Source organism: Mya arenaria, chromosome 2 (genome assembly GCF_026914265.1).
Source record: "Mya arenaria isolate MELC-2E11 chromosome 2, ASM2691426v1".
Classification (NCBI taxonomy): domain Eukaryota; kingdom Metazoa; phylum Mollusca; class Bivalvia; order Myida; family Myidae; genus Mya; species Mya arenaria.
This window is the reverse complement of record NC_069123.1, coordinates 50054591-50081267: the sequence shown is the minus strand read 5'-3', so window position 1 is coordinate 50081267 and position 26677 is coordinate 50054591. Positions and strand designations below refer to the sequence as shown.

The window sequence follows — 26677 nt, the reverse complement described above, 5'->3', positions numbered from 1 at the left end:
ACATGAATTGATTACTGTATTACCAGTTAAACACTATTGTTCAACTAGATATCAATTTAAGTATTTAAACAGTCATGGAATAAAGTTAATCTCGGTGAAATGATCTTAATCCGATAAAAAATATTCATGCAAGGGGTAAATGCGGGAAAGTAGGCGTGACTTTTGCGGTATTGTGTCATATTTAGATTGTGAGTGTCTCATTGGTTGGTTTACAAATTACGGATAGCTTTGGTCGTTGCCGCAGTTGAAAGTTCTCGTTTGGAGTATTGACAGCACACGCTTGTATTAGTTCCATTCGTGAATATGGAAGAACTATCAAAAGATAAAACGGCTAAACTCAGGGATAAGTTCATTGGGTATGTAAAGTATTTAATAATCAGCCTATTTCGAGTTGTCATTTGGTATACAGCATTGTTTAATGCGTCTATGGTACTGGTTTGGCGGGCAGTAGCATGGATGCTGGTAGGTAATACTAATAATAACGTTTAACAAGGTGAAGGTCATTTACAGTGTTATTCACAGTTAAATCAGAACAACACGTAATATTTGTGTGAATCCATATACATATTTTGATTGACTTTTAATGACTATTTATAAAATATTTGCCAATTCGTTCTTTTAAATAATAACGTGTATTAGTATTAAATTCAGTACGCTGGTCACTGCCACTTTCACTCAAGGGTCTCACTTATTTCTTGTAAAATGCATTTTTTATGAGTAAATAAAGTGTGCAAACCATAAGGAGTGTTAAAACAGTGAGCAGTGTCCGCCAGTTTTGACTGGTTTTTGAAAGATTTTCTTACTAGAACAGGTATTGACAGAGTAAAACTTATAGTTACATGTACATAAAATTTGTGGCATCGTGTATCTCGCGTAAAATCAGGGCAGCAAAGGGGGCAATTAATAAGGCATTTTTGTAAACATACTCATGTAGAACCCAATAAATATTTAATTGTCATTTTGAATTGAATGCTATCTCAATAGAAGCTCTAATAAACAACATGTTTAATTCATAGTAAAAACGAGATGATCAAAGAGTGTTTAAGTGTAAATTCAATAATCTAATAGTGAAGGAATAGAGCACATGAAGGTCAATTTCTATCAAAATTCTGCCGATTTCCTTTTATACATACAAAATTCAGCACTTATTTCTCAAAGAAGTACTTCTGGGAATTAAGCAACAATTTTACTCCTGAGAAACCTTGCCAAGAAAAAACTAGGCGAGCATATGTTTTTACGAGTTCTTGCTTGATATATGAAATTAACAAATGAAATCAAGCTTATGCACCAGTCAGTTGTAACCACGGCCCCCCAGGTCCGGGGAATAGCGGGGACTTTGACTTTCGGTCCAGCCAACCCCGGGTAAAACCCCGCCCTGCAGGGACGAACTGATGGTAAAATCCCCGCCAAATGCCCCCGCACCCCAGGAACCCTAAGAAGGCCCATTCCCCGCTATATTTTGCGCAAAGACAAAACCACCGCATTCACCCGGCACTGCGAGGAAACCCGAATGGTAAAAACACAGCCCTTTTCCCCGGCTATCCCCAGACCTGGGGAGGCCGTGGTTACAATTGATTGGTGCATTATTTTTGTAATCAGGATGTGGACATTGGTGTTGCATTTATGCCTGTTTTCAATGAAGCTTTATATTTAATGAAAAACCATTTATGGAGTTTGTCACACAAAGATTGATACAATGCTGGCAATACATTTGGTTGTTTTTGGAAAACCGATTGCTATAAATAAATATGCAAATTGTAAGAAAAGAAATTAAGGTACATTGTATTGTAACAGCTTTGGTATTGTAATGAAACTTGGTATGCATGTTAACAATGATAAAAAATAAATGTACATATGAGTACAAAGCTGCTAGTACACATATCTCAGGCTTAAGTATTTATCAACTGGCAAAAACAGAAGGGCATTGGAATCTTCTTGGGGTGCTCTTGTTTCAATTTTATATTATCATATATCTGAATAACTTTTTGTAGGGAAGCATGCCAGTTGTTTTTCGCAAGTGACCCTCTGAAAATAACAAAAGCCAAAGGCCAGTACATGTATGATGAAAATGGCAATCAGTACTTGGATTGCATCAACAATGTTTGCCATGGTAAGTTAAAGTTTCACACACCTCATTATTAAAGGGACTGTACACCAGAGTGGCACCAATTTTTTTTTTCTGTAACAAATCTCAGGACAATTATCTAATAGAATGTGTTACGCTTTGATATCATAATTGTAAAAAAAAAGTACCAAAATGTAAAAAAAAAAATGTTCGGAGACCGGGTTCGAACCGGTGTTGCCAAAATTTCAGTCCAGCGTCGTATCTACTGAGCTACGACGGCTTACTCTAATCCGGTGACATAATTAAGCTATACACCTACTTCGGTAATATCACGTGATAACACCGACTAGCCAATCACGCATAAGGAATGAATTCTACCTGGTAGACATACCCAGTAATCTTTTTTAATTGTAAAATACGAAATATTTGCTAATCTTAAATATATTGTAAACTATGTAGTACTTCAGTTAGTAAGTTTCAATGCATTGTACACATCGATGCCAAGTTTATGTCAGTTTTCGACAATTTTCTTCTTTTTTTCGCTATTTTATCATACAGAGTACAGCCCCTTTAAGTGCACTGTTAGCATTTTATTTAAAATGAAGTGTTTTGTGGTCATTAACTTAAAGTGTATAACTGATATATAACTAATGTTAAAAGAGAATGAGAATATGTCTGCAGAATAGAATGTTACCTTATAAATATCATGAAATATCCATATTGTTTTATTAGATTTAAACACTCAACCAAAAGGATTTTTTTTAGGACTTGTTTGTATTGAATAACTACATTTCAATGCATGAAATATGTAAAGAGCTGTACATGAGACATTAAATATGATATGATCATATGGCCTTTAAAAAAATTCATTTGGTTAGGGTTACCTGACCCTACCTTCGAAATAGACGAAATAGACGCTGATCCAACTGTTTTTATAGTCAGCTTCTTAAAAACTAAAAAAAACCTGCGCTTTATACAGAATATTACTTTAACATCATTTTTCAATGATGAAAATAACATTCTTATATAAAGACTAATAAATAAATAGCCTACCTATTATGAAAAGGATGTAACCCTAACCAAACCATTTTGTTTAGGCCTATGTATTTGCATGTTCATTCATGAAATTCAATATTTAAACAGTGACAGGGCAAACTCTTTAGTTTTTCTATTTACTTTGAATTTTACATTTGTAAGTATAAAGTTATTCATATTGTTTTTGAGACATTCACATATCATTCAAGAATGTTTCTTAATGTGTCTTATAGGAAATGAATTGGAATATTCCAGTGTTGTTTTTAATGAAAGAATATTATGTTAAATATTGTATTAATTAATGAACTTAGCATACAAAAGATATATGCTTCTAAAGACCTTCTGGTGGTCCTTGAACTCCTTAAGCTTTCTGCTATGCATTATTTTATTTATTTTTTTTTTATTTTTTTGGGGGGGGGGGGGGGGGGCGGGGCTAAAATAATCTGTTTGTTTTTAGTAAATTATTATTTCATGATAACCCTAAACCCTTTAACTCATAATATTGAAGAGTCTGAAAATCACTTTTAATTTTATGTTGACATTTAGACTGGATCCTATACTGTGAGCAAAGCTTATCTTTAATAATCTTACATGAGTTATGGAATAATCTTTCAATGGTACATAAGGCAAAATAAAAAAATAGGTCCGTTTCAGGTTACCCAACCGACCCTATTTTTTCCCGCCGACCCTTACCTATTTTCACTGAAAAAAATTGATTTGGGTACGAAAAGCATTTGTTATGAAATGTATACGAAAAGTTGACAATATTAGACTTGGATTTCTGATTGTATTTACCGTAATTCACCATAGAGTTCGGACACCTTAAAAATAATATTTTTTTTCCGCTGTCCGAATTCATTGAAAATAACCATTTTTACATTTTATCTCCATGTATGTTAAACCTGCCTTTTTAGCTCACCTGTCACGTAGTGACAAGGTGAGCTTTTGTGATCACTCTTCGTCCGTCGTCCGTCCGTCCGTCCGTCCGTCCGTCCGTTCACAATTGCTTGTCAACACAATAGAGGTCACAATTTTGACCTAATCTTTATGAAACTTGGTCAGACTGATCATCTCTATAAAATCTAGGTCAAGTTCGATATTGGGTCATCTGGGGTCAAAAACTAGGTCACTAGGTCAATTAGTAGAAAAACCTTGTGAACACAATAGAGGTCACAATTTTAGCCTAATCTCAATGCAACTTGGTCAGAATGGTCATCTCTATAAAATCTAGGTCAAGTTCGATATTGGGTCATCCGCAGTCAATAACTAGGTCACTAGGTCAATTATTAGAAAAACCTTGTGAACACAACAGAGGTCACAATTTTGACCTAATCTTTATGAAACTTGGTCAGACTGATCATCTCTATGAAATCTAGGTCAAGTTCGATATTGGGTCATCCGGGGTCAAAAACTAGGTCAGTAGGTCAATTAGTAGAAATACCTTGTGAACACATTAGAGGTCACAATTTTAGCCTAATCTCAATGCAAGTTGGTCAGAATAATCATCTCTATAAAATCTAGGTCAAGTTCGATATTGGGTCATCCGCAGTCAATAACTAGGTCACTAGGTCAATTATTAGAAAAACCTTGTGAACACAACAGAGGTCACAATTTTGACCTAATCTTTATGAAACTTGGTCAGACTGATCATCTCTATGAAATCTAGGTCAAGTTCGATATTGGGTCATCTGGGGTCAAAAACTAGGTCAGTAGGTCAATTAGTAGAAATACCTTGTGAACACATTAGAGGTCACAATTTTAGCCTAATCTCAATGCAACTTGGTCAGAATGATCATCTCTATAAAATCTAGGTCAAGTTCGATATTGGGTCATCCGCGGTCAATAACTAGGTCACTAGGTCAATTAGTAGAAAAACCTTGTGAACACAATAGAGGTCACAATTTTAGCCTAATCTCAATGCAAATTGGTCAGAATGATCATCATTGTAAAATGTAGGTCAAGTTTGATATTGGGTCATTCACGGTCAATAACTAGGTCACTAGGTCAATTAGTACAAAAACCTTGTGAACACAACAGAGGTCACAATTTTAGCCTAATCTCAATGCAACTTGGTCAGAATGATCATCTCTATAAAATCTAGGTCAAGTTCGATATTGGGTCATCCGCGGTCAATAACTAGGTCACTAGGTCAATTAGTACAAAAACCTTGTGAACACAATAGAGGTCACAATTTTAGGCTAATCTTAATGCAACTTGGTCAGAATGATCATCTCTATAAAATGTGGGTCAAGTTCGATATTGGGTCATACGCAGTCAATAACTAGGTCACTAGGTCAATTATTAGAAAAACCTTGTGAACAAAATAGAGGTCACAATTTTAGCCTTATCTTAATGAAACTTGGTCAGAATGATCATCTTAACATAAGCTAGGTCAAGTTCCATATTGGGTCAACCCAGGTCAAAAACTAGGTCACTAGGTCAATTAGTAGAAAAACCTTGTGAACACAATAGAGGTCACAATTTTAGCCTAATCTCAATGCAACTTGGTCAGAATGATCATCTCTATAAAATGTAGGTCAAGTTCGATATTGGGTCATCCGCGGTCAACAACTAGGTCACTAGGTCAATTAGTACAAAAACCTTGTGAACACAATAGAGGTCACAATTTTAGCCTAATCTCAATGCAAGTTGGTCAGAATGATCATCTCTATAAAATCTAGGTCAAGTTCGATATTGGGTCATCCGCAGTCAATAACTAGGTCACTAGGTCAATTATTAGAAAAACCTTGTGAACACAACAGAGGTCACAATTTTGACCTAATCTTTATGAAACTTGGTCAGAATGATCATCTCTATGAAATCTAGGTCAAGTTCGATATTGGGTCATCTGTGGTCAAAAACTAGGTCAGTAGGTCAATTAGTAGAAATACCTTGTGAACACATTAGAGGTCACAATTTTAGCCTAATCTCAATGCAACTTGGTCAGAATGATCATCTCTATAAAATTTAGATCAAGTTCGATATTGGGTCATCCGCGGTCAATAACTAGGTCACTAGGTCAATTAGTAGAAAAACCTTGTGAACACAATAGAGGTCACAATTTTAGCCTAATCTCAATGCAACTTGGTCAGAATGATCATCTCTATAAAATGTAGGTCAAGTTTGATATTGGGTCATTCACGGTCAATAACTAGGTCACTAGGTCAATTAGTACAAAAACCTTGTGAACACAATAGAGGTCACAATTTTAGCCTAATCTCAATGCAACTTGGTCAGAATGATCATCTCTATAAAATCTAGGTCAAGTTCGATATTGGGTCATCTGCGGTCAATAACTAGGTCACTAGGTCAATTAGTACAAAAACCTTGTGAACACAATAGAGGTCACAATTTTAGGCTAATCTTAATGCAACTTGGTCAGAATGATCATCTCTATAAAATCTGGGTCAAGTTCGATATTGGGTCATACGCAGTCAATAACTAGGTCACTAGGTCAATTATTAGAAAAACCTTGTGAACAAAATAGAGGTCACAATTTTAGCCTTATCTTAATAAAACTTGGTCAGAATGATCATCTTAACATAAGCTAGGTCAAGTTCCATATTGGGTCAACCCAGGTCAAAAACTAGGTCACTAGGTCAATTAGTAGAAAAACCTTGTGAACACAATAGAGGTCACAATTTTAGGCTTAACTCAATTCAACTTGGTCAGAATGATCATCTCTAGAAAAATATAGGTCAAGTTCGATATTGGGTCATTCGCGGTCAATAACTTGGTCACTAGGTCAATTAGTATAAAAACCTTGTGAACACAATAGAGGTCACAGCTTAAGCCTAATCTAAATGTAACTTTGTCAGAATGATCATCTCTATAAAATCTAGGTCAAGTTCGATATTGGGTCATTTACCGTCAATAACTAGGTCAATAGGTCAATTAGTAGAAAAACCTTGTGAACACAATAGAGGTCACAATTTTAGCCTAATGTTAATGCAACTTGGTCAGAATGATCATCTCTATAAAATCTGGGTCATGTTCGATATTGGGTCATCCGCAGTCAATAACTAGGTCACTAGGTCAGATATTAGAAAAACCTTATGAACACAATACCAATGTGCAGTATATCACAGGTGAGCGATTCAGGGCCATTTGGCCCTCTTGTTTCTTCATGTCTGCATTTTACCACTTATTAATTTATCCGTAGTTATCGATGGTTATAACGCCTTTAAGTGTAACTCCTTCATCAAGTTAATTAAAATCCCATTCAACACCATTTCATACATGCATTGAAATGAATAAACACCTTCTATCGGCTTCAGATCAAACAGTCACACTGTGTGACGTCACATAACTCACAGTTATACCCACGAGGATCTCGTGAAGAGCATGGATATAGTTATGCAGGATTAATGTGTCTGGGTGGTGTTTTCGATTGTAACTTAAGTATTGCATTTCTAACTTTAATTCATCACATTCAATGGTTACCTGTATCATTGAATGTGTTGTTTTTTATTGTTCTATTGATGTTTCAATGAGTATTACTGTACGATTGTTGCTTCATAAAGTCTATATTAAAAGTGTGGTACAAGTTTCAAAGTTTATTGGCAGATCGTTTTACAAACATGTCATGTCTGTGTTTTCTTAATCCCTTGATTGCCCTTGTTGTTTCTTTAATCCTCCATTATATATATCACACTTCCTTTTCAACAGGCAATAAATCGTTTAGGATGGGTAGTTACTAATTAACTTGTCACAGTGATGTATACGGTTAGGTAATCTAGCCAGGCAAATACATTCTATGGATAAAGATCAATTATCTTTGTCTGTGAGACTTAGTAACTGTATAAGTCATAATCGATGTCCTTTGGCTGTCCGAAAATTAGGTATATATATATAGTCACTACGCAAAATAAATTATTTTTGAAATTAATAATGGGTGTCCGAATGTTTAGAGTGTCCAAACTCTAAGGTGAATTACGGGTAGTTTGTGCTTGTGTGACAGATATATTTCAATTCTTGAACTTTATTTTCTTGTCAGATACAAATGTGTCAGATACTGACTTTCGGATTGATATGTCAGACTTAAGTATGCAATTTTGGCAATAAAACCTGCATGTTACTTGTTCTTCAAACCTGAACCCCCAGGTCCTCTTGACAGCATTGAGGTTTCCTTGGCTGATGGCTTATATGGTAAATTTGCTGTCCCACTCTCCATGTAATTATGTAACAGGCAGGTTAGCGTAACTACAGCGGGTCATTGAAAGCAAAAGGGTGCATAAAGAAAAGTAAAACCGTTCGTGGAAAGAGTGGTGTACCATAACTTAGTTGAAATCCAACCATCATTGTCAAAGTATTTAACCAGACAAATAAAGATTGTTTCCTTTGAAGCATGGAACATGTTTAAACACTGCTGATAAACCTGATGACTTTTATTTTTGGTACAGTCTGAGTCAACAGTTACTGAAATCGATATATATATATAAAAACAATATAAAAATATTCCGACCTACCTACCCTATTTTTTTTGGCAGCGTTACCTGAAACGCACCTATTTTTTTATTTGGCCTAACTGCAAAAACTATAAAAAAAAAAGAGAGTTATAATTGGGTAAAAACTCATTCCTTGAAATAGACAGTATTAAATGTACTTTTGATAACATAATCAGTGCTTGAATTGAAAGAAAATTGCAAAATAAAGTGAGAGAAATGAAACACATTTGGATAGATTTAACTCCATACAAAATGTGCAGTTTAATTTCTGGAATGGAAATGCTGCATTAACTATGTGCATTAGAACCTAATAAGTCTTAAAATATAGAATATTTATGATACCTAGAAATTAAAAACAACCATTTTCTTTAATTCAAGTAGTGAAATTTTGCTCTTTTCAAATTTGATTTGTTATTTTTGTGAGTTTTCATACATTTTTGTCCCAAATGTAATTTTTGTGAGTTTTCATACATTTTTGTCCCAAATGTAATTTTTGGTGAGTTTTTGTACATTATCATCCCAAAGGTATCTTTTTTATACTTTTAAAATTAACACATGTGTGCCTTTAAACATGAGTGTGCACATTTATGTCAAAATCTGCTACAGTATTAATAAAATACCATTTATGAACAAAGAATGTTATGATAGAAGAAGTGTTTTTCCTGCTCTCAGTTGGTCACTGTCACAAGGATGTAGTGGAGGCTGGCTATCATCAGATGAAGAAGTTGAACACAAACAGCCGGTTCCTACATGACAACATTGGGAGACTCGCGGAGAAAATCACAGCCACCATGCCGGAGGAGCTTTGTGTTGTCTATCTGTGTAATTCAGGGTCAGTACACAACCATAATTATGAAATAAATTAATTATTTAATAGCATTCCTGATATAAAACAGAAGTCAGAATATGGTACCTTTTTTGTGGCAGTACATGTAGATTATACTGTATAATAACCAAGTTTAACACTCTTCATAATAAATATAATAATAACCATGCTAATGAAATAGAGATTAAAATTTAAAATTCAATAATTTGCCGTGTTATTGCTGATGATGATGTTAGACACAAATTTCTGAGATATGAGATACAGTATATCAAATAACCTTTATATAAGATACTTAAAGCTGCACTCTCACAAATTGGACGTTTTGGCAACCTTTTTGTCTTGGAACGAGCCAATCTTTGCGAAAATCTATGAAAACCAGTTATATAAGACTGCTGACAAAAAATTAGATCGCAGATTTTTATATTTAAGCTCAAAAATTTATGTTATGAGCATTTTTCTTAAAATGTTAGTAACGGTTTAAGCCATAAAACATGAATTTTCGAACGGAAATAATTTATGAAAATCTACGATCTGATTTTATGTAAGCAATCCTATATCATTGGTTTGCAGATATTTATGCAAAAGTCTGCTCTTTCCAACACAAAAAAATAAAAAAAGTTGTAAAACTGGTATATCTGTGTGAGTGCAGCTTTAAAATATATGGCTTAATGCAAAGTGGTTAATTCTTGTTATTTCAGGTCAGAAGCCAATGACCTTGCCTTGAGGCTGGCCAGACATTACACCAAAAACACAGAGATGATAACAATGGACCAGTAAGTAGATAAAAGCCCAGCTTTAAATGATAGGGAAGATTGCCTGAATTAAGCCATTCTGTTTTTATCTTATTTGTCATCAGTGAGAAATTGCATGAAGCATAAGTGTTGAATTATTTATTATGTTGCTTGATCTCAGGCATATAACTAATGTATCTCCTGATTTTGTTTTTTGGTGGTTGTTTTCGTGCTATCTTTTGAGAAATTGTATGAAATGGCCATAAAATACATATCTCGATTTCTGTTTTATTTGATACATGACGTCAACAAATCTGTTCATTTTAGACATTAATACATTTAGGCAAATTAGTTGTATTGGCAAGACTAAGAAAAAGGTTGAATAAGTTGTAGTTATTAAAATTGATGCAGTGTTTTGTGTTGGCCATTTCAGTGCGTACCATGGTCACATAATGTCCTGTATTGACATCAGCCCATACAAACTCAAAGTTCAGAGGGACGGTGTGCACACTTGTCCCTCAAATGTCTATGTGGTAAGTCACCAATCTCCTTAATAAAATTATCTTCATCTTAGTATTTGCCCAGGTTGAAAATTCAAAGCTTGTTGTAATGAATGTCATTGTTTTCACATTATGAATAAAGGTCAAATGATATTTAAAAGCCAACTAAACATTCAAACTGTTATTATATCAATTGGATATCTGTGTCCTTCTATTTTTGAAAGTGTTATAAAGCTCCCTGTGTTGCTTTCAAATATTTTGAGCAGATTTTTATATTAAAGGTCATAATTTGAAATATGTAAATTTGGCAACCTTCAGTAGCATTTTGTAACAAGCTGCAATATTTGTAAACAACCTTGATGGATTGTGTTTATTAGCTAGCCAAGCAGATGGGAGATGTTATCAAAATAGGGCCTAAAAAATAATTCTGGTTTGGGTTACTCGACCATGCCTGTGAAATAGGTGCCGACCCTAATGTTTTTATTGTCCATGTGTAAAAACAAATAAAAAATTGTTAGTGTGTGTTTTAATATGTTGTTTAAAAACATTTGAAGCTTTATACCAAAGATAACTTAAACAGTATGTATTCCTCATTGATGACAATAACATTGTTACATATAGCCTAATATGAAACAAACAAAAACAAGTCTACCTATCTTCCTTACCTGTTTCTGGACCAGATGTCACCGTTACCAAAATATTATATATTTTTTTGTCTAGCCTTAATATTATTTTTGCCTTGCCTGAATACTTTCACTTTGCTTTCATGTCCTTTGCTGAAATGTTGGAATGATTGTTCAGAGCTTTGTTAAAGTTATGGGCGTTGTTAAGGACACGTCGTTAACTTGAAAAGGAGAACTAGTTTGTGATATGCTTATATATTTAAATAACATGTAACAGAAAACTGTAACTGAAATAGAAATCTTGTTACAAATATTGCAGATCACAAATGTATTTATTAAACTTCCAGAACAGTAAGATTTTAATGTTAAATAATGATGATGATGTTAACAACACTCGAAACAATTGCTCAGAACAATCGGTCAATTGTATTCAAGGCATTCTTTAAAAAGACACTTAAAGGATTATGATAGAGATATATATTTATTATATATCCATCATAAATTCACACGCAATACAAAATCGTAGTCCACTCTTGTGACGTCACGTCATAACAAGTAATGTTGTGCAATGTTAAAATGACGTCATAAAACAAAATAGTGCCTAGTTACTAAAATGATATTTATTATGAAAACATGTGGCTTTTAAGTGATATTACCAGTTATGTATTCAATAAAAGGGTTATTAGTACTGCGTTGTGATCGGGAACGTCATATTCGACTCTGGTGGATTTTTGCAGATTTTTTGCTAGCGCCTCGTGAAATCTGTAAAATCCACTCGAGTCGAATAAAACCTCCTGGATCAAAAAATATATATATATATATTCATTTTTTAGTGCATGTAAAAGATAATTAGATTCAGCATCTCCTAAATGGAAACAAATGATGTAATACAACACTTGATAGTTTTCTGTTGAATTGCTAAGATCAACTGGCTTACAAAAAACAACCGATTACCAAAAAAGTCAACCTTACAGCTAATTAAACTTTGTACAGATAACATTTTTCCTTGAATAGTGTGAAACTAGTGTGAGATAAGTGTTCACATTGCCTAAACTATGATGTTAGATAAGTGTTCACATTGTCTGAAGTATAGTGTGAGATAATGAAGTACAGTGTGAGATGAGTGTTCACATTGTCTGAAGTACAGTGTGAGATGAGTGTTCACATTGTCTGAATTATGATGTGAAACCAGTGTGAGATAAGTGTGCACATTGTCTGAATTATGGTGTGAATCTAGTTTGAGATAAGTGTTCACACTGTCAAAATTATTGTGTGAAACTTGTGTGAGATGAGTGTTCACATTGTGCGAATTCTTGTGTGAAACTTGTGTGAGATGAGTGTTCACATTGTCTAAATTATTGTGTAAAACTTGTATAAGATGAGTGGTCACATTGTCTGAATTATGGTTTGAATCTAGTGTGAGATGAGTGTTCACATTGTCTGCAGTAAAGTGTGAATCTAGTGTGACATAAGCGTTCGTGTATTCTGAAATATTGTGTGAAACTATTGTGAGATGAGTGTTCACATCAATTGTCTAAATAATTGTGTAAAACTAGTGTGAGATGTGTGTTCACATTGTCTTAATTATTGTGTGAAACTGGTATGAGATGAGTGTTCACATTGTCTGAATTATGGTCTGAAAAAAGTGTGAGATGAGTGTTCACATTGTCTTAAGTAAAGTAAATGATTACTCTTGATTTTGTAACTCTCCTTTGTTTCATATCAGGTCATAGTATTAGTCATGTTAGAATTGATTACTTAATATTTACGCGCTCCCAGGCACCCTGCCCAGACACATACAGAGGGAAGTTTGTTGACTGTGATTACCCAGGTGAGGATCTGGGGAAACTGTATGCTGATGAAGTGCGGGACATCTGCAAGGTTGTGCATGCCAAAGGTAGAGGAGTGTGTGGCTTCATCGCAGAATCTATGCAGAGCTGCGGAGGACAGATCGTTTTTCCACCTGGCTACTTGCAGAAAGTATACAGGTAAACTAAGCAGTTCTTTTTATTTCTGCGCTGTAAGTGTGTTGTATGTAGTTAACACTTAAACAACTTCTAAATGGATGGACTGGTATATGTCCACGTTTTATCCCATAATTTGGATGGACTGGCATATGTCCACGTTTTATCCCATAATTTGGATGGACTGGCATATGTCCACGTTTTATCCCATAATTTGGATGGACTGGCATATGTCCACGTTTTATCCCATAATTTGGATGGACTGGCATATGTCCATGTTTTATCCCATAGTTTGGATGGACTGGCATATGTCCAGGTTTTATCCCATAATTTCATAGCTTCATAGTTTTTCTTGCTTACAAGTCTTGTTTCCAGCTAATTAAGCAGCACGGAGTTCAGAAATTTCAATTCACACTAAATACACCTGAATGTTAACTTTGTTTTGCATTAAATTTCACCTCCATTAATATTTGGCATGGTATAATTTATGTAGTTTTTGTACATTTCACAAAATGATGTGTGTAGTTTTTAACTGACATAAATTCCAGGAAACTCTTCGATTCAATGTTTAAAAGTTTTCAAGAAATGTCCAAGATAATCTTTTTAATATTTGTTGTTAATTATCATTATTATTATTTTATTATATACTATGTTTTAAAGATAAAGCATTGCTAATATTCAAGAGTGTATCATGTATCTGTTAGAATATTATTCGGAGATCGTGTGGTGTGACACATGAGGTGTCTTACCCATGGTAGGGAAAACGGGGAATTCCAGGCCTGTTAAAATGTAGAAGTGTCTTTAATAAAGTATTAAATATTCTCTTACGTTAATGTTGACTGAAGACAAATACATAAATAATAACCTGTGGCACATGTTTATTGAGTATATTTACCTGACCTTGGGAGGTCAACCTTCTTAAACTAGATTTTGGTCAAGGCTTGAGCCAAGTTATTGCAAAGGCAGATAAAAGTTGATCAATGTTATGCCTTAAATAATTTGACCTCATATTTTATCTTCACTCTTTTCTATATTTGAGGTTTTCAGTCATGCCTGTTATGCATTTTAATTAAGATGGCCTGACAAAAAGACAGATTGCTCCACTCCAAAGTGCTTCAAAAGTTTATGCAAATTTCAAACATTTAATGAAGAAAAAAATGGTAATTAAACATTTAATGAAAGTAAAATGTCAATGCATTCAAGATACCATATTTTTAACTTAGACACTGAACGTTCATAATTAAGAAGCTGGTGGTTAGTCATTGGATTTCCTTTTTGTATTGCTATGGCTTTGTCCTGGACAATATTGAATAGAACTGATCAAGTCAACACTTTGCTGTGGGGCATTGAAAGGTTAAAACACTCACCACTCTGCAGGCTTTAGAAAACTCTTTATTGAAACATGTAAAACTTGTAAATACTAACCTCAGTGTTTTCTTCAATTTTTATGGGGTTTTTATGTGGGGCCATTTGATAGGGGAAAAATAGCATTGTATTTGCAAAAAGGGGGAGAATACTAACATGATTCATATACTGCACGACTTGATTTCAAATCTTTTATTCAACAAACCTATCAACATTTTCATGCATGGCACTATATTGCTACATTTGCTTAATGTTAAGACGTTAATGCTCCTCTGTATAAACATAGTTTTTATGCTAAAGGGGATTTTTTACCTGGGTAGCAAAAAAATGGCAGAATGCAAAATCTTTCATAAGGCTATTATGATATGATTAGTTGAATGAACACAAATATTGTTGTCACTGGCACAACTTACATTATTTGATAATTGAAAGAAGTTGATTAAGTTATCATGAACATCTCAGTATATAGTAAAAACAACAACATAATAGGCATGTTAGACATGAACATAGAAATGAAAATTGCAGTTTTGAAATTGTTGCAGATTTTGGTATTCAGTGTTTCTTGGTGGCAATTTGATAGTTAATAGTTTGAAGCCAAGCACACACACAGTGTATATTGTATATATACACATTGTTCCAGTCATGTGCGGGCAGCTGGTGGGGTGTGCATTGCAGACGAAGTCCAGGTGGGTTTTGGGCGTGTGGGTTCCCACTTCTGGGCCTTCCAAACACAGGGTAAGTGGCCACAGTAATGAAGCTCCTGCAGGGTTTGCACATAAAGTAATGGTACAATTGCATTGCCTTACAAGTGATTTAGGTCAGTGTTGGTGTTGACTAGCAGTCATACATGCTGCATGATGATGCCATACTTCTGAGAGGCTTTATATCTCCAAAGTTTGGTATCTGATTTCACTCTAAATATGGATGTGATGTTGTTACATTTAGCTGTTTACAAAACACACAAGTGTTTACATTGGTTTAAGAATGCTTGAGGTTTTAAGTGTGTTGTCAAGTGTTGTTAGATGACATGAGAAGAGAGGTAACATCAGTGTATTATATGGTTCTGTCTTTGTCTAATGACATCTATAATGGATGTCTCATTAAACCAATTAAGATATTTGTCTCCTTGATTATTGTGGATAGTTTATTGTGAGATGAAATTGATTTGACTATTGGAACACTTTTTATCTGTTCTTAAGTAGTTTTTAAAGTAATTATACCACTAGTATTGGTAGGGCTGTTTGTCTGGAATCAGGTGACCCTGAAATATATGATCACTTAATATAAGGCTGCTACCTCTTACTTAGAATCAGTGCCTGGTTTCATTCAATGTTATTGGATTATTGGGAAAAACACTGTCAATTATGGGGAGCATTGATTATTTCTCCTGGTTTTGTATCTTATAGAAACAGACAAGCCCATGACCACCTTCTCCCATCTTATATCCATACAGTGATCAGTTAGACATCATCCTGTATTAAACTTACATCAATTTTGAAATCAACCAGCCAAGCAATTTTATAATTTGCATTTTCAATACAATATGATGAATCCACTTTTTTCAATGATCAATGGAACTGTTTTTGCCCTATTAGGTTTAATGTTAAATGAATGCACTTGTCTTGAACACAGTGAAAGCAATAGGACCATTTTACCATCAATTGCAACATATATGTGATTATTAGAATTGTTTATTCTTTGTTGTAATGAGACAGATGTTGAAACAAATAGCTAGGCTGGAGAGGTCTTACTTGTATTTAGATAATACTCTATTTTTAACAGTAATGATTATTCAGAACATGCATTTGTAGAATAATTTAAAAGCTCATGTAATAAGTTTATGACTTTAATAATTCAACAGGACAGTCAATTGATTTGAAGAATTGGATATAACATGTATTGTTATATGCATCTGGATTTGAATTTAGAAGAAGAAATCTTAATCTCATTTCTTATACTCCCTTAGTATTCAAAGTGACACTCTTAATCAAATTTAATACATACACTTGTATAACAAACATAAATTTTGAGTGATAAACCTTTAACTACTTACTCAATAATGCAGTTAGGCCACACCAAATTAATGTTTAGTTCCTCAGATTTTTTGGTAAAATACTGCAGGGACACACTGCTGGTAAAATCCCTGCCAAATGGCCCCTCAACCCCTAATACCTATGTGAGGCCCATTCCCGACTATTTTCAATATGAAGACAAAACCACATTCACTAGGCACTGCGGGGCCACCTGAAAGGTAAATACGCAGCCCATTGCCTCTGCTGTCCCCGGTATACACCTGGAACAAGGGCGAGGGGTGGGCGAGGCAGTGGTTACAATTGACAAGTGCATTACAATCCCGGATTATGCTGCAAATAAAAACAAAATATAAGGTGATAAACTTAGGCTTACTTATGTTGAGGTATATCCAGACCAGTGTTTATATCGCTATTTGTGAAAAGATATTTGTTCAAAACTGTTGTTTTGTCAGAATTTGATAAAAAATGAGCTTGATACATCAATTTGGACCAAACAATGACTCATGTTCCAGTTAAGTTGACCTGTCATCTTCAGCATCATCGTAACGAGGTCTAATTTTGGTCCCTTGTATTATGACTTGAATAAAATAGTACTAAGTTGATCATTCCGATTTCCATTTAAAACGAGTCACTAATTACGCAATATAATCGCTACCAGTCTCAGATACACACTCTTTATTGCATAATGATTGCTTTAAATAATGATCCTTTAGTGCATGAGACGATTAACAATGATTTCAAGCATGCTCAAAACATATTTATTGTCGAAAATAAGATTTAATTTCCAAACTTCGAGCCGCATTGTTTATACGGGAAGCCGCCATTTTGATTGAATTTATTGAAACCCATGTTTAACCGATCAATATACAGTGTGAAAACCTACGCATCGGTAACTTCCCTTTATTAAAACACGAAAACTAGCGTAGAAAAATTATACTTGATTATTTTTAGTCTTTTAATAAATTATTACCTGAAAAAATCTGCTTGGCGATCAAAATGGAGGTGCGGGCGCACAAAAAAAATACACATTTTTTACATTTTCAAAAAAATAGGAGCGGTAAATCCGCGGAACGAAATATCAATTTGGTGTGGCCTTATGGAAAATATTAATTACTGATCAGATTGTTACTGTGTATTTAATAGCAATAAGCCCAAAAATATTAAATTATTGGTGAATGCTTAAAGATTTACTGTGTTCTACTACAGTCTCATAAGGTAGAAATCTCATGTTTTTCTGCACCTTTCTTTCAAATTAAATTTGGTATCCTCAATATGAACCATTGTTTTTGACATTTATTTATCATGTTTTGGTATAATGAAACAATTGTATTAATCGTGGTAAATATTATTTGGTAGTAAGAACGCATCTTTATCTGATTCTCCTGATCTCACAATATGTAGTCCTACACTCATTGATAAGATGGCCTTAATGACCTTGAAGTAAAAGGCAGTGACCTTGAAGTTGATATTGATGTTGTATTCATCTGGAATAAACTAGCTGGTTGTGAAAACACAGCACTTCAAGGTTTTAAGCCAGTCATGAGCCTATAATTAGACTTTTGTGAAGTTATTTTGTATCATGCTGCAGTCATGTGAACTGTTCTTTATTATTTTTATTCTCACATAGCCAACACATCAAGGCATCAATAATGTTTTATTCTTGTCACTGTATTATAGTTTTGAACTGATTCTGAACTATTAACAATATCTGTAGGAATTAAAAGGAGGCAAAAGTTCAAAATTCTTACAAAACAATTATGTCATACTTTACATTATTTCAACAGTTTAGAATGAGATGTTCAATACATATGTTTTATCTCCTTATATATTATTCTTTTCTCTCTCGTATCTAGGTGTGATCCCAGATATTGTGACTATGGGTAAGCCGATGGGTAACGGACACCCAGTGTCAGCGGTTGTTACAACCAAGGCAATTTCAGCTGCCTTCAAAGACTGCGGCATGACTTACTTTAACACTGTAAGTTTTCTCCATCATATCATTTGTTGTCATCTTTAGATGGTTATTGCTTGTTACTGATATACAACTACCCCGGTATCATTGAATGAATTTTTCTATGCTTCACCAATTAATATTGGTACACCAATTTTACACTTATTTACATTTTATGTAATTACCATTCTAATTAAAGCCCTTACAAAATATCAAAGTGATATTATTAATCAATGCTTGATAAATGTTTGTTGACATATGCAATAGGTTGTTTTACAAAGAGTCCAATGTAATTGCCTGTTGGAAAAAAATAATTGATGCAGGTCAACTGAACCTATTCCATCATAACATTTTACAATGTGCAAAATGGCCGTCATTTAAAAAGAGCTGTGGGTTGGCCAAGGTGTCAGGAGATTCACATACGCATTTTCCAGGGCCCTCAAAGAGGATATCAGACCCAGTAACCTAAGAAGCTGACCTCATTTCAGCTTAATGATCTCTTCACGATTCATCTTAAAAAAATTAATATTAACTTCATTTCTGCTTATGCATTTTAGTTCGGAGGGAACCCTGTCTCGTGTGCAATAGCACTGTCTGTTCTTGACGTCATAGAGAGGGAGCACCTGCAGAAGAACGCCCTTGAGGTGGGCAACTATCTCATGGCCCGGGGCAGTGCGCTCATGGAGAAACATGAGATGATCGGAAATATTCGTGGGTTTGGCTTATTCGTAGGTTTCGATCTTGTTAGGAATAGGAAGACACGGGAACCGGCAACAGAGGAAGCCAAGTTTGTGGTGCAAAGGTACTTATTCATTGCTAACCTGAGATTTAAATGTTAATGATGTGATTTTCAAGATAAAAGCAAAAAAGTACGTCCAGGGGTATTGGTCTTCTAAAACACAATTCAGATATATTCTCCGAGGCCTGTATGGGGGATATTGTGCTTCATGAGCTGTTAGTGATAGTATGAGCTGATGCTAACCTCTGGTGAAGGGAGATAATCCAATAATATATAATAGTGTTTTCTCTGTATTGAGTTATTCTTTCTCAGCGGTAATTTTATCACATGATGCACATTCTATTTTTCGTCCTTAGTATTTTCATAAACTGAATATGTAGAATGTTCTATTCTCTATTATAGAAAATAGCACAAGTGCAATTCTTCATTATGTATTGCACAAAATCAATTAACATGACCATATTCAGAATGATATTCACATCCTGTGAATCCTGAGCTTTTGTCTTAAGCATAACAATGACAAGTACCGTAGTATGTGTACCAATTCCAATCACTGTGTGTTAACATGTTTTTATATATGGCCTGGGATTAAGTTGAAGGAATGTGCTTTGTTAATTTGAAGGAATTGTGATGTGTGTTTTCAGGATGAAGTCTGACTACAAGGTGTTGTTGAGTACAGACGGGCCGTACGACAATGTCCTCAAGTTCAAGCCTCCGATGTGTTTCACCAAGCAGAATGTGGACGACGTGATTCGCGACCTTGATAATTTGCTCGGTGAGATCCCCCAGCACAAGTTTGAGCCAAGCCACCGCTGGACGGTAGTAGATGCCTCACCGCTGGGCTCCAGGGTCATGCTCCTGAAGTCCTCACTATGAACAGGTCTACTGTGCTACTCCACAGTCACAACTGCCATGGAACAGTTAACAAAAATGATCATTTCATGTGTCCTGTTGACACTTGTTATTGTGAAAATTGGTAACAGTATTCTTATCTTGCCGACTTAAAGCTTATTCGTATAATGTAAAGATTGATACTTTTTGGAATGATGCATTGTGCGCAACCCTGGCTCTTTATCCTCATTACATTAATTAGTGCCTTTGGAAAATTAACTGACAAATTATTTGTTTTCATGAATAATAATGAGGTAGTGAAGGAAAATAAAATGCTTCACTGTACTGAATGAAGCAGGGCAATATATTGTACCACAGGTATCCAACAATGGAAATATGGTCACCTTAAAAACATTCTGTGTTCAATGCAGATTTACCTATTTTACCAAAAAAAATGATCACATTACTGTGGTATTTGAAACTATTTAATGTCATGTTTGTTTTGGCATGAGCTTATTATTGTTACACTGGAGAGTTTCAGTGTAAGTTTTAACATTAAAGGTTTTTCATGCGTTCAGTATTTTAAGCTTGACTTTTCGAAGAATAAGGAGAGCTATTATACTCACCCTAGTGACGGCATTGCAGTCTGCGTCCAGTTAAAGTTTAAGGTTTATTTTTAAGCTTATTTTCACTTATAAAATCAATACTGTTTACTCAATTAGCTTAATACTTTATACATTTGATCAGGAGTTTCATACAATTAGATTCCATAACTGCATATCATCCTAAATACAAATTATGGCCCCTGATTTAATTAGGAACTTATGTTAAAGTTTCATGGCACAGTGTGTCAGATTTAAGTTTAAGAGCAAATTGTGATATTCACTAATAAATCCTCTACCCTTCATTCAATTCACTTCATACCACACACAACTGTTATGGCCGTTATACTTTTAGGTTACATAACTCCATGTTATCCTAAATACAAATTATTTCTTGAAAGTTTTGTTTAAGTTTAAGAGAACTTGGGGTTTTTTAACTCTGCTCTCAAATCAGGGTCATTCACTGAACTTCATACTTTACAAAGGCACTGTTGTTCATAGCCGTCACACAATTAAGTTACATTACTTCATATCATCACAAATACAAGTTATAGCCTTTATTGATTTTTTTTATTCCCCCAGAAGGTGGGCATATCAAAATCGCACTATCCGTTGTGTGTTCAGTTCAATTTCCACTGTCTGAACTGCAACTTTCTTTTGTATTGACAGTTGTTAAAATAACTTGTCACATGTGTTGGACACATCAAGACAGCATTTCACATTCCTTTCTTAATCCACACATTTCATTGCTACTTATTTCCATTTCCAAATGACCTTTGATCACACTTGAGTACCTTTTGGGGGGCATTCATCACATACAGTGACAGCTCCTTTTACTCTTTTTTTTACATATATCATCATTATTGCATACATTTCAACAACAAAGTGGTGTATAGTCCAGCTCGCTTTTCTTCAACAGCTCTTGTTATTATACAAATGATAGCTTTGAAATGTTCAACCAAATGTTTGAGTTAGAACAAGTGTTCATAAAATGTCATATACACATTAGTCACATGGTTCAGCTATATAAGCATTTAACATTGTAAAGTTTTAGCTTTATAAGGGCATATGAGTTGTATTCATTAGAGGTCAATTATGGCCATGATGTATGTTTCAAGTGGCATTTACAGAGATCTATTTTGTTACCCTATATTGATTTGAATTGTAAGATAAAGATTGTTTGAAATACTCATAGTTATAGCCTAGTCTTGTTCTCAGAGGTACATATAAGTGACATTTCAGGTAAACTTATTTGGATATTATTGCAAGGGTTGGAATGATATGACCATTTGTATTAATTATTGGATATATAACTATTGCTGTAAGGTAATCTTTTGTTTCAAATCATGGGTTAAGACTTGTTCATTAATTTCTATTGAAGGTCATATAGGTTGTTCTTTTTTGTCTTGAATATGATATTATTATAGAATATATTGTATCTAGTTTTACAATATGCATGTTTATCCTAAGACATGGGGAGCTTAAAATAAATTGAAACTGTTCAATAATGTTCTCCTGTTGTAAATTCTTTAAAAAAAATCAAACATTCCATAACATATCTTGACTTTCAAAAAGTTTATTGTGATCTTTATATATGGCATTACTTCCTGGTCCTTGTGAAAAGTTGCACTATAATTGATAAATAATTGACCTTGTTGTGATTTAAATATAAGCATAAAACTATGATTAATGACAATTGTTATCTTTGTTATCTTGTCATTTTTACCTTGAACACGTTTTTATGCAGTTCATTTTGAAATGCTTGTCTTATTAAGCAATGCTTTTATGACTACTGTATGTATTTTTATTTTATTTTTGGGGATAATAACAATAAAATTTAAAGATGTATGTATTTTAGTGCGGTTTGAGTGTTTTTATAACCCTCGCCTTACAATGAATCATAATTTTGTATTGTTTTAGTTACACATATATTTAAAGTAATTCTAGTACCTTACAATTATGAAAATCTTGATTCCTGTTTAAACCTTTTAGTATTTAATGATTTTAACTGACGAGAAAGTATTTAAATTGTGTTTGTATAATGTTGAGAATATTAAAGAAGCAGTCTTGTGATACAAATGAAATGAAGTTTAAATTAAATATAAGTATTTGTTAACTTTACATATGATATTTCATGCATATGAAAAATTATTATGAATATGTAGATCTAGGTAATAAAGATGCTGTGTATCATATCTCTGTTCTAAATTGATCCTTGACTGTTAACTGTTGAAACGCTGCCAAAAGAAAGCTTTAGGCACTGGCATTCACTGTTTGAACCCCTTCCCGAAGACACACTGTAGTCGCTGACTTTCAGTGTTTGACACCCTGCCCAAAGATACTCGGAAGTCACTGACTTTCACTGTTTGACACCCTGCCCAAAGACACTCTGAAGTCACTGACTTTCACTGTTTGACACCCTACCCAAAGACACTCTGAAGTCACTGACTTTCACTGTTTGACACCCTACCCAAAGACACTCTGAAGTCACTGACTTTCACTGTTTGACACCCTACCCAAAGACACTCTGAAGTCACTGACTTTCACTGTTTGACACCCTGCCCAAAGACACTCTGAAGTCACTGACTTTCACTGTTTGACACCCTGCCCAAAGATACTCAGAAGTCACTGACTTTCACTGTTTGACACCCTGCCCAAAGACACTCTGAAGTCACTGACTTTCACTGTATGACACCCTGCCCAAAGATACTCAGAAGTCACTGACTTTCACTGTTTGACACCCTACCCAAAGACACTCTGAAGTCACTGACTTTCACTGTTTGACACCCTACCCAAAGACACTCTGAAGTCACCGACTTTCACTGTTTGACACCCTGCCCAAAGACACTGAAGTCACTGACTTTCACTGTTTAACACCCTACCCAAAGACACTCTGAAGTCACTGACTTTCACTGTTTGACACCCTACCCAAAAACACTAAAGTCACTGACTTTCACTGTTTGACACCCTGCCCAAAGACACTGAAGTCACTGACTTTCACTGTTTGACACCCTGCCCAAAGATACTCAGAAGTCACTGACTTTCACTGTTTGACACCCTACCCAAAGACACTCTGAAGTCACTGACTTTCACTGTTTGACACCCTGCCCAAAGACACTGAAGTCACTGACTTTCACTGTTTGACACCCTGTCCGAAGATAATCAGAAGTCACTGACATTCACTGTTTAAAACCCTTCCCGAAGACACACTGTAGTCACTGACTTTCACTGTTTGACACCCTGCCCAAAGATACCCAGAAGTCACTGACTTTCACTGTTTGACACCCTGCCCAAAGACACTCTGAAGTCACTGACTTTCACTGTTTGACACCCTGCCCAAAGTCACTGACTTTCACTGTTTGACACCCTGCCCGAAGACACTCTGAAGTCACTGACTTTGACTGTTTGACACCCTGCCCAAAAAGACTCTGAAGTCACTGACTTTCACTGTTTGACACCCTTCCCAAAGACACTCTGAAGTCACTGACTTTCACTGTTTGACACCCTTCCCAAAGACACGAAGTCACTGACTTTCACTGTTTGACACCCTGTCCGAAGACACACTGTAGTCACTGACTTTCACTGTTTGACACCCTACCCAAAGACACTCTGAAGTCACTGACTTTCACTGTTTGACACCCTGCCCAAAGACACTGAAGTCACTGACTTTCACTGTTTGACACCCTGCCCAAAGATACTCAGAAGTCACTGACTCACTGTTTGACACCCTACCCAAAGACACTCTGAAGTCACTGACTTTCACTGTTTGACACCCTGCCCAAAGACACTCTGAAGTCACTGACTTTCACTGTTTGACACCCTGCCCAAAGATACTCAGAAGTCACTGACTTTCACTGTTTGACACCCTGCCCAAAGACACTCTGAAGTCACTGACTTTCACTGTTTGACACCCTGCCCAAAGACACTGAAGTCACTGACTCACTGTTTGACACCCTGCCCAAAGACACTCTGAAGTCACTGACTTTCATTGTTTGACACCCTGCCCAAAGACACTCTGAAGTCACTGACTTTCACTGTTTGACACCCTTCCCAAAGACACTCTGAAGTCACTGACTTTCACTGTTTGACACCCTTCCCAAAGACACTGAAGTCACTGACTTTCACTGTTTGACACCCTGCCCAAAGACACTCTGAAGTCACTGACTTTCACTGTTTGACACCCTGCCCAAAGACACTCTGAAGTCACTGACTTTCACTGTTTGACACCCTGCCCAAAGACACTCTGAAGTCACTGACTTTCACTGTTTGACACCCTGCCCAAAGACACTCTGAAGTCACAGACTTTCACTGTTGACACCCTTCCCAAAGACACTCTGAAGTCACTGACTTTCACTGTTTGACACCCTTCCCAAAGACACTGAAGTCACTGACTTTCACTGTTTGACACCCTGTCCGAAGATACCCAGAAGTCACTGACATTCACTGTTTAAAACCCTTCCCGAAGACACACTGTAGTCACTGACTTTCACTGTTTGACACTCTGCCCAAAGATACTCAGAAGTCACTGACTTTCACTGTTTGACACCCTTCCCAAAGACACTCTGAAGTCACTGACTTTCACTGTTTGACACCCTGCCCAAAAACACTGAAGTCACTGACTTTCACTGTTTGACACCCTGCCCGAAGACACTCTGAAGTCACTGACTTTCACTGTTTGACACCCTTCCCAAAGACACTCTGAAGTCACTGACTTTCACTGTTTGACACCCTTCCCAAAGACACTGAAGTCACTGACTTTCATTGCTTGACACCCTGCCCAAAGACACTCTGAAGTCACTGACTTTCACTGTTTGACACCCTTCCCAAAGACACTCTGAAGTCACTGACTTTCACTGTTTGACACCCTTCCCAAAGACACTCTGAAGTCACTGACTTTCACTGTTTGACACCCTGCCCAAAGACACTCTGAAGTCACAGACTTTCACTGTTTGACACCCTGCCCAAAGACACTCTGAAGTCACTGACTTTCACTGTTTGACACCCTTCCCAAAGACACTCTGAAGTCACTGACTTTCACTGTTTGACACCCTGCCCAAAGACACTCTGAAGTCACTGACTTTCACTGTTTGACACCCTGCCTAAAGACACTCTGAAGTCACTGACTTTCACTGTTTGACACCCTGCCCAAAGACACTCTGAAGTCAATGACTTTCACTGTTTGACACCCTGTCTAAAGACATTCTGAAGTCACTGACTTTCACTGTTTGACACCCCACCCAAAGACACTCTGAAGTCACTGACTTTCACTGTTTGACACCCTGCCCAAAGACACTCTGAAGTCAATGACTTTCACTGTTTGACACCCTGTCTAAAGACATTCTGAAGTCACTGACTTTCACTGTTTGACACCCTGCCCAAAGACACTCTGAAGTCACTGACTTTCACTGTTTGACACCCTGCCCAAAGACACACTGAAGTCACTGACTTTCACTGTTTGACACCCTTCCCAAAGACACTCTGAAGTCACTGACTCACTGTTTGACACTCTGCCCAAAGACACTCTGAAGTCACTGACTTTCACTGTTTGACACCCTGCCCAAAGACACTCTGAAGTCACTGACTTTCACTGTTTGACACCCTTCCCAAAGACACTCTGAAGTCACTGACTTTCACTGTTTGACACCCTGCCCAAAGACACTCTGAAGTCACTGACTTTCACTGTTTGACACCCTGCCCAAAGACACTCTGAAGTCACTGACTTTCACTGTTTGACACCCTGCCCAAAGACACTCTGAAGTCACAGACTTTCACTGTTTGACACCCCGCCCAAAGACACTCTGAAGTCACTGACTTTCACTGTTTGACACCCTTCCCAAAGACACTCTGAAGTCACTGACTTTCACTGTTTGACACCCTGCCCAAAGACACTCTGAAGTCACTGACTTTCACTGTTTGACACCCTGCCCAAAGACACTCTGAAGTCAATGACTTTCACTGTTTGACA

At 35.8% G+C, this 26677-nt stretch overlaps 1 protein-coding gene across 2 annotated transcripts; it reads left to right on the top strand.

Moving 5' to 3' along the window:
- Nucleotides 1-207: 207 nt before the first annotated feature.
- On the top strand, nt 208-22902 carry LOC128217835 (alanine--glyoxylate aminotransferase 2-like). 2 transcript variants are annotated; one of them, XM_052925243.1, is made up of 10 exons: nt 208-356; nt 1992-2110; nt 9220-9379; nt 10072-10146; nt 10538-10637; nt 13007-13215; nt 15197-15291; nt 18443-18567; nt 19098-19342; nt 19924-22902. In XM_052925243.1, the coding sequence occupies exons 1-10, from the start codon at nt 304-306 to the stop codon at nt 20153-20155; spliced, it is 1413 nt and encodes a 470-aa protein (XP_052781203.1). In that variant the 5' UTR covers nt 208-303; the 3' UTR covers nt 20156-22902. The 2 variants fall into 2 exon arrangements, with proteins under 2 accessions (XP_052781203.1, XP_052781210.1); XM_052925250.1 differs by lacking the exon at nt 1992-2110 and having other exon boundaries at nt 242-356.
- The last annotated feature ends 3775 nt before the right edge of the window (nt 22903-26677 follow it).

What these genes read in the sequence shown, in the direction of transcription:
- LOC128217835 (XM_052925243.1), top strand. Translation starts at nt 304, where the DNA reads ATGGAAGAACTATCAAAAGATAAAACGGCTAAACTCAGGGATAAGTTC. An exon ending in CATCAACAATGTTTGCCATG is followed by an intron (nt 2,111 to 9,219) that starts GTAAGTTAAAGT and finishes TCCTGCTCTCAG; the next exon opens with TTGGTCACTGTCACAAGGAT. An exon ending in GTCCCTCAAATGTCTATGTG is followed by an intron (nt 10,638 to 13,006) that starts GTAAGTCACCAA and finishes ACGCGCTCCCAG; the next exon opens with GCACCCTGCCCAGACACATA.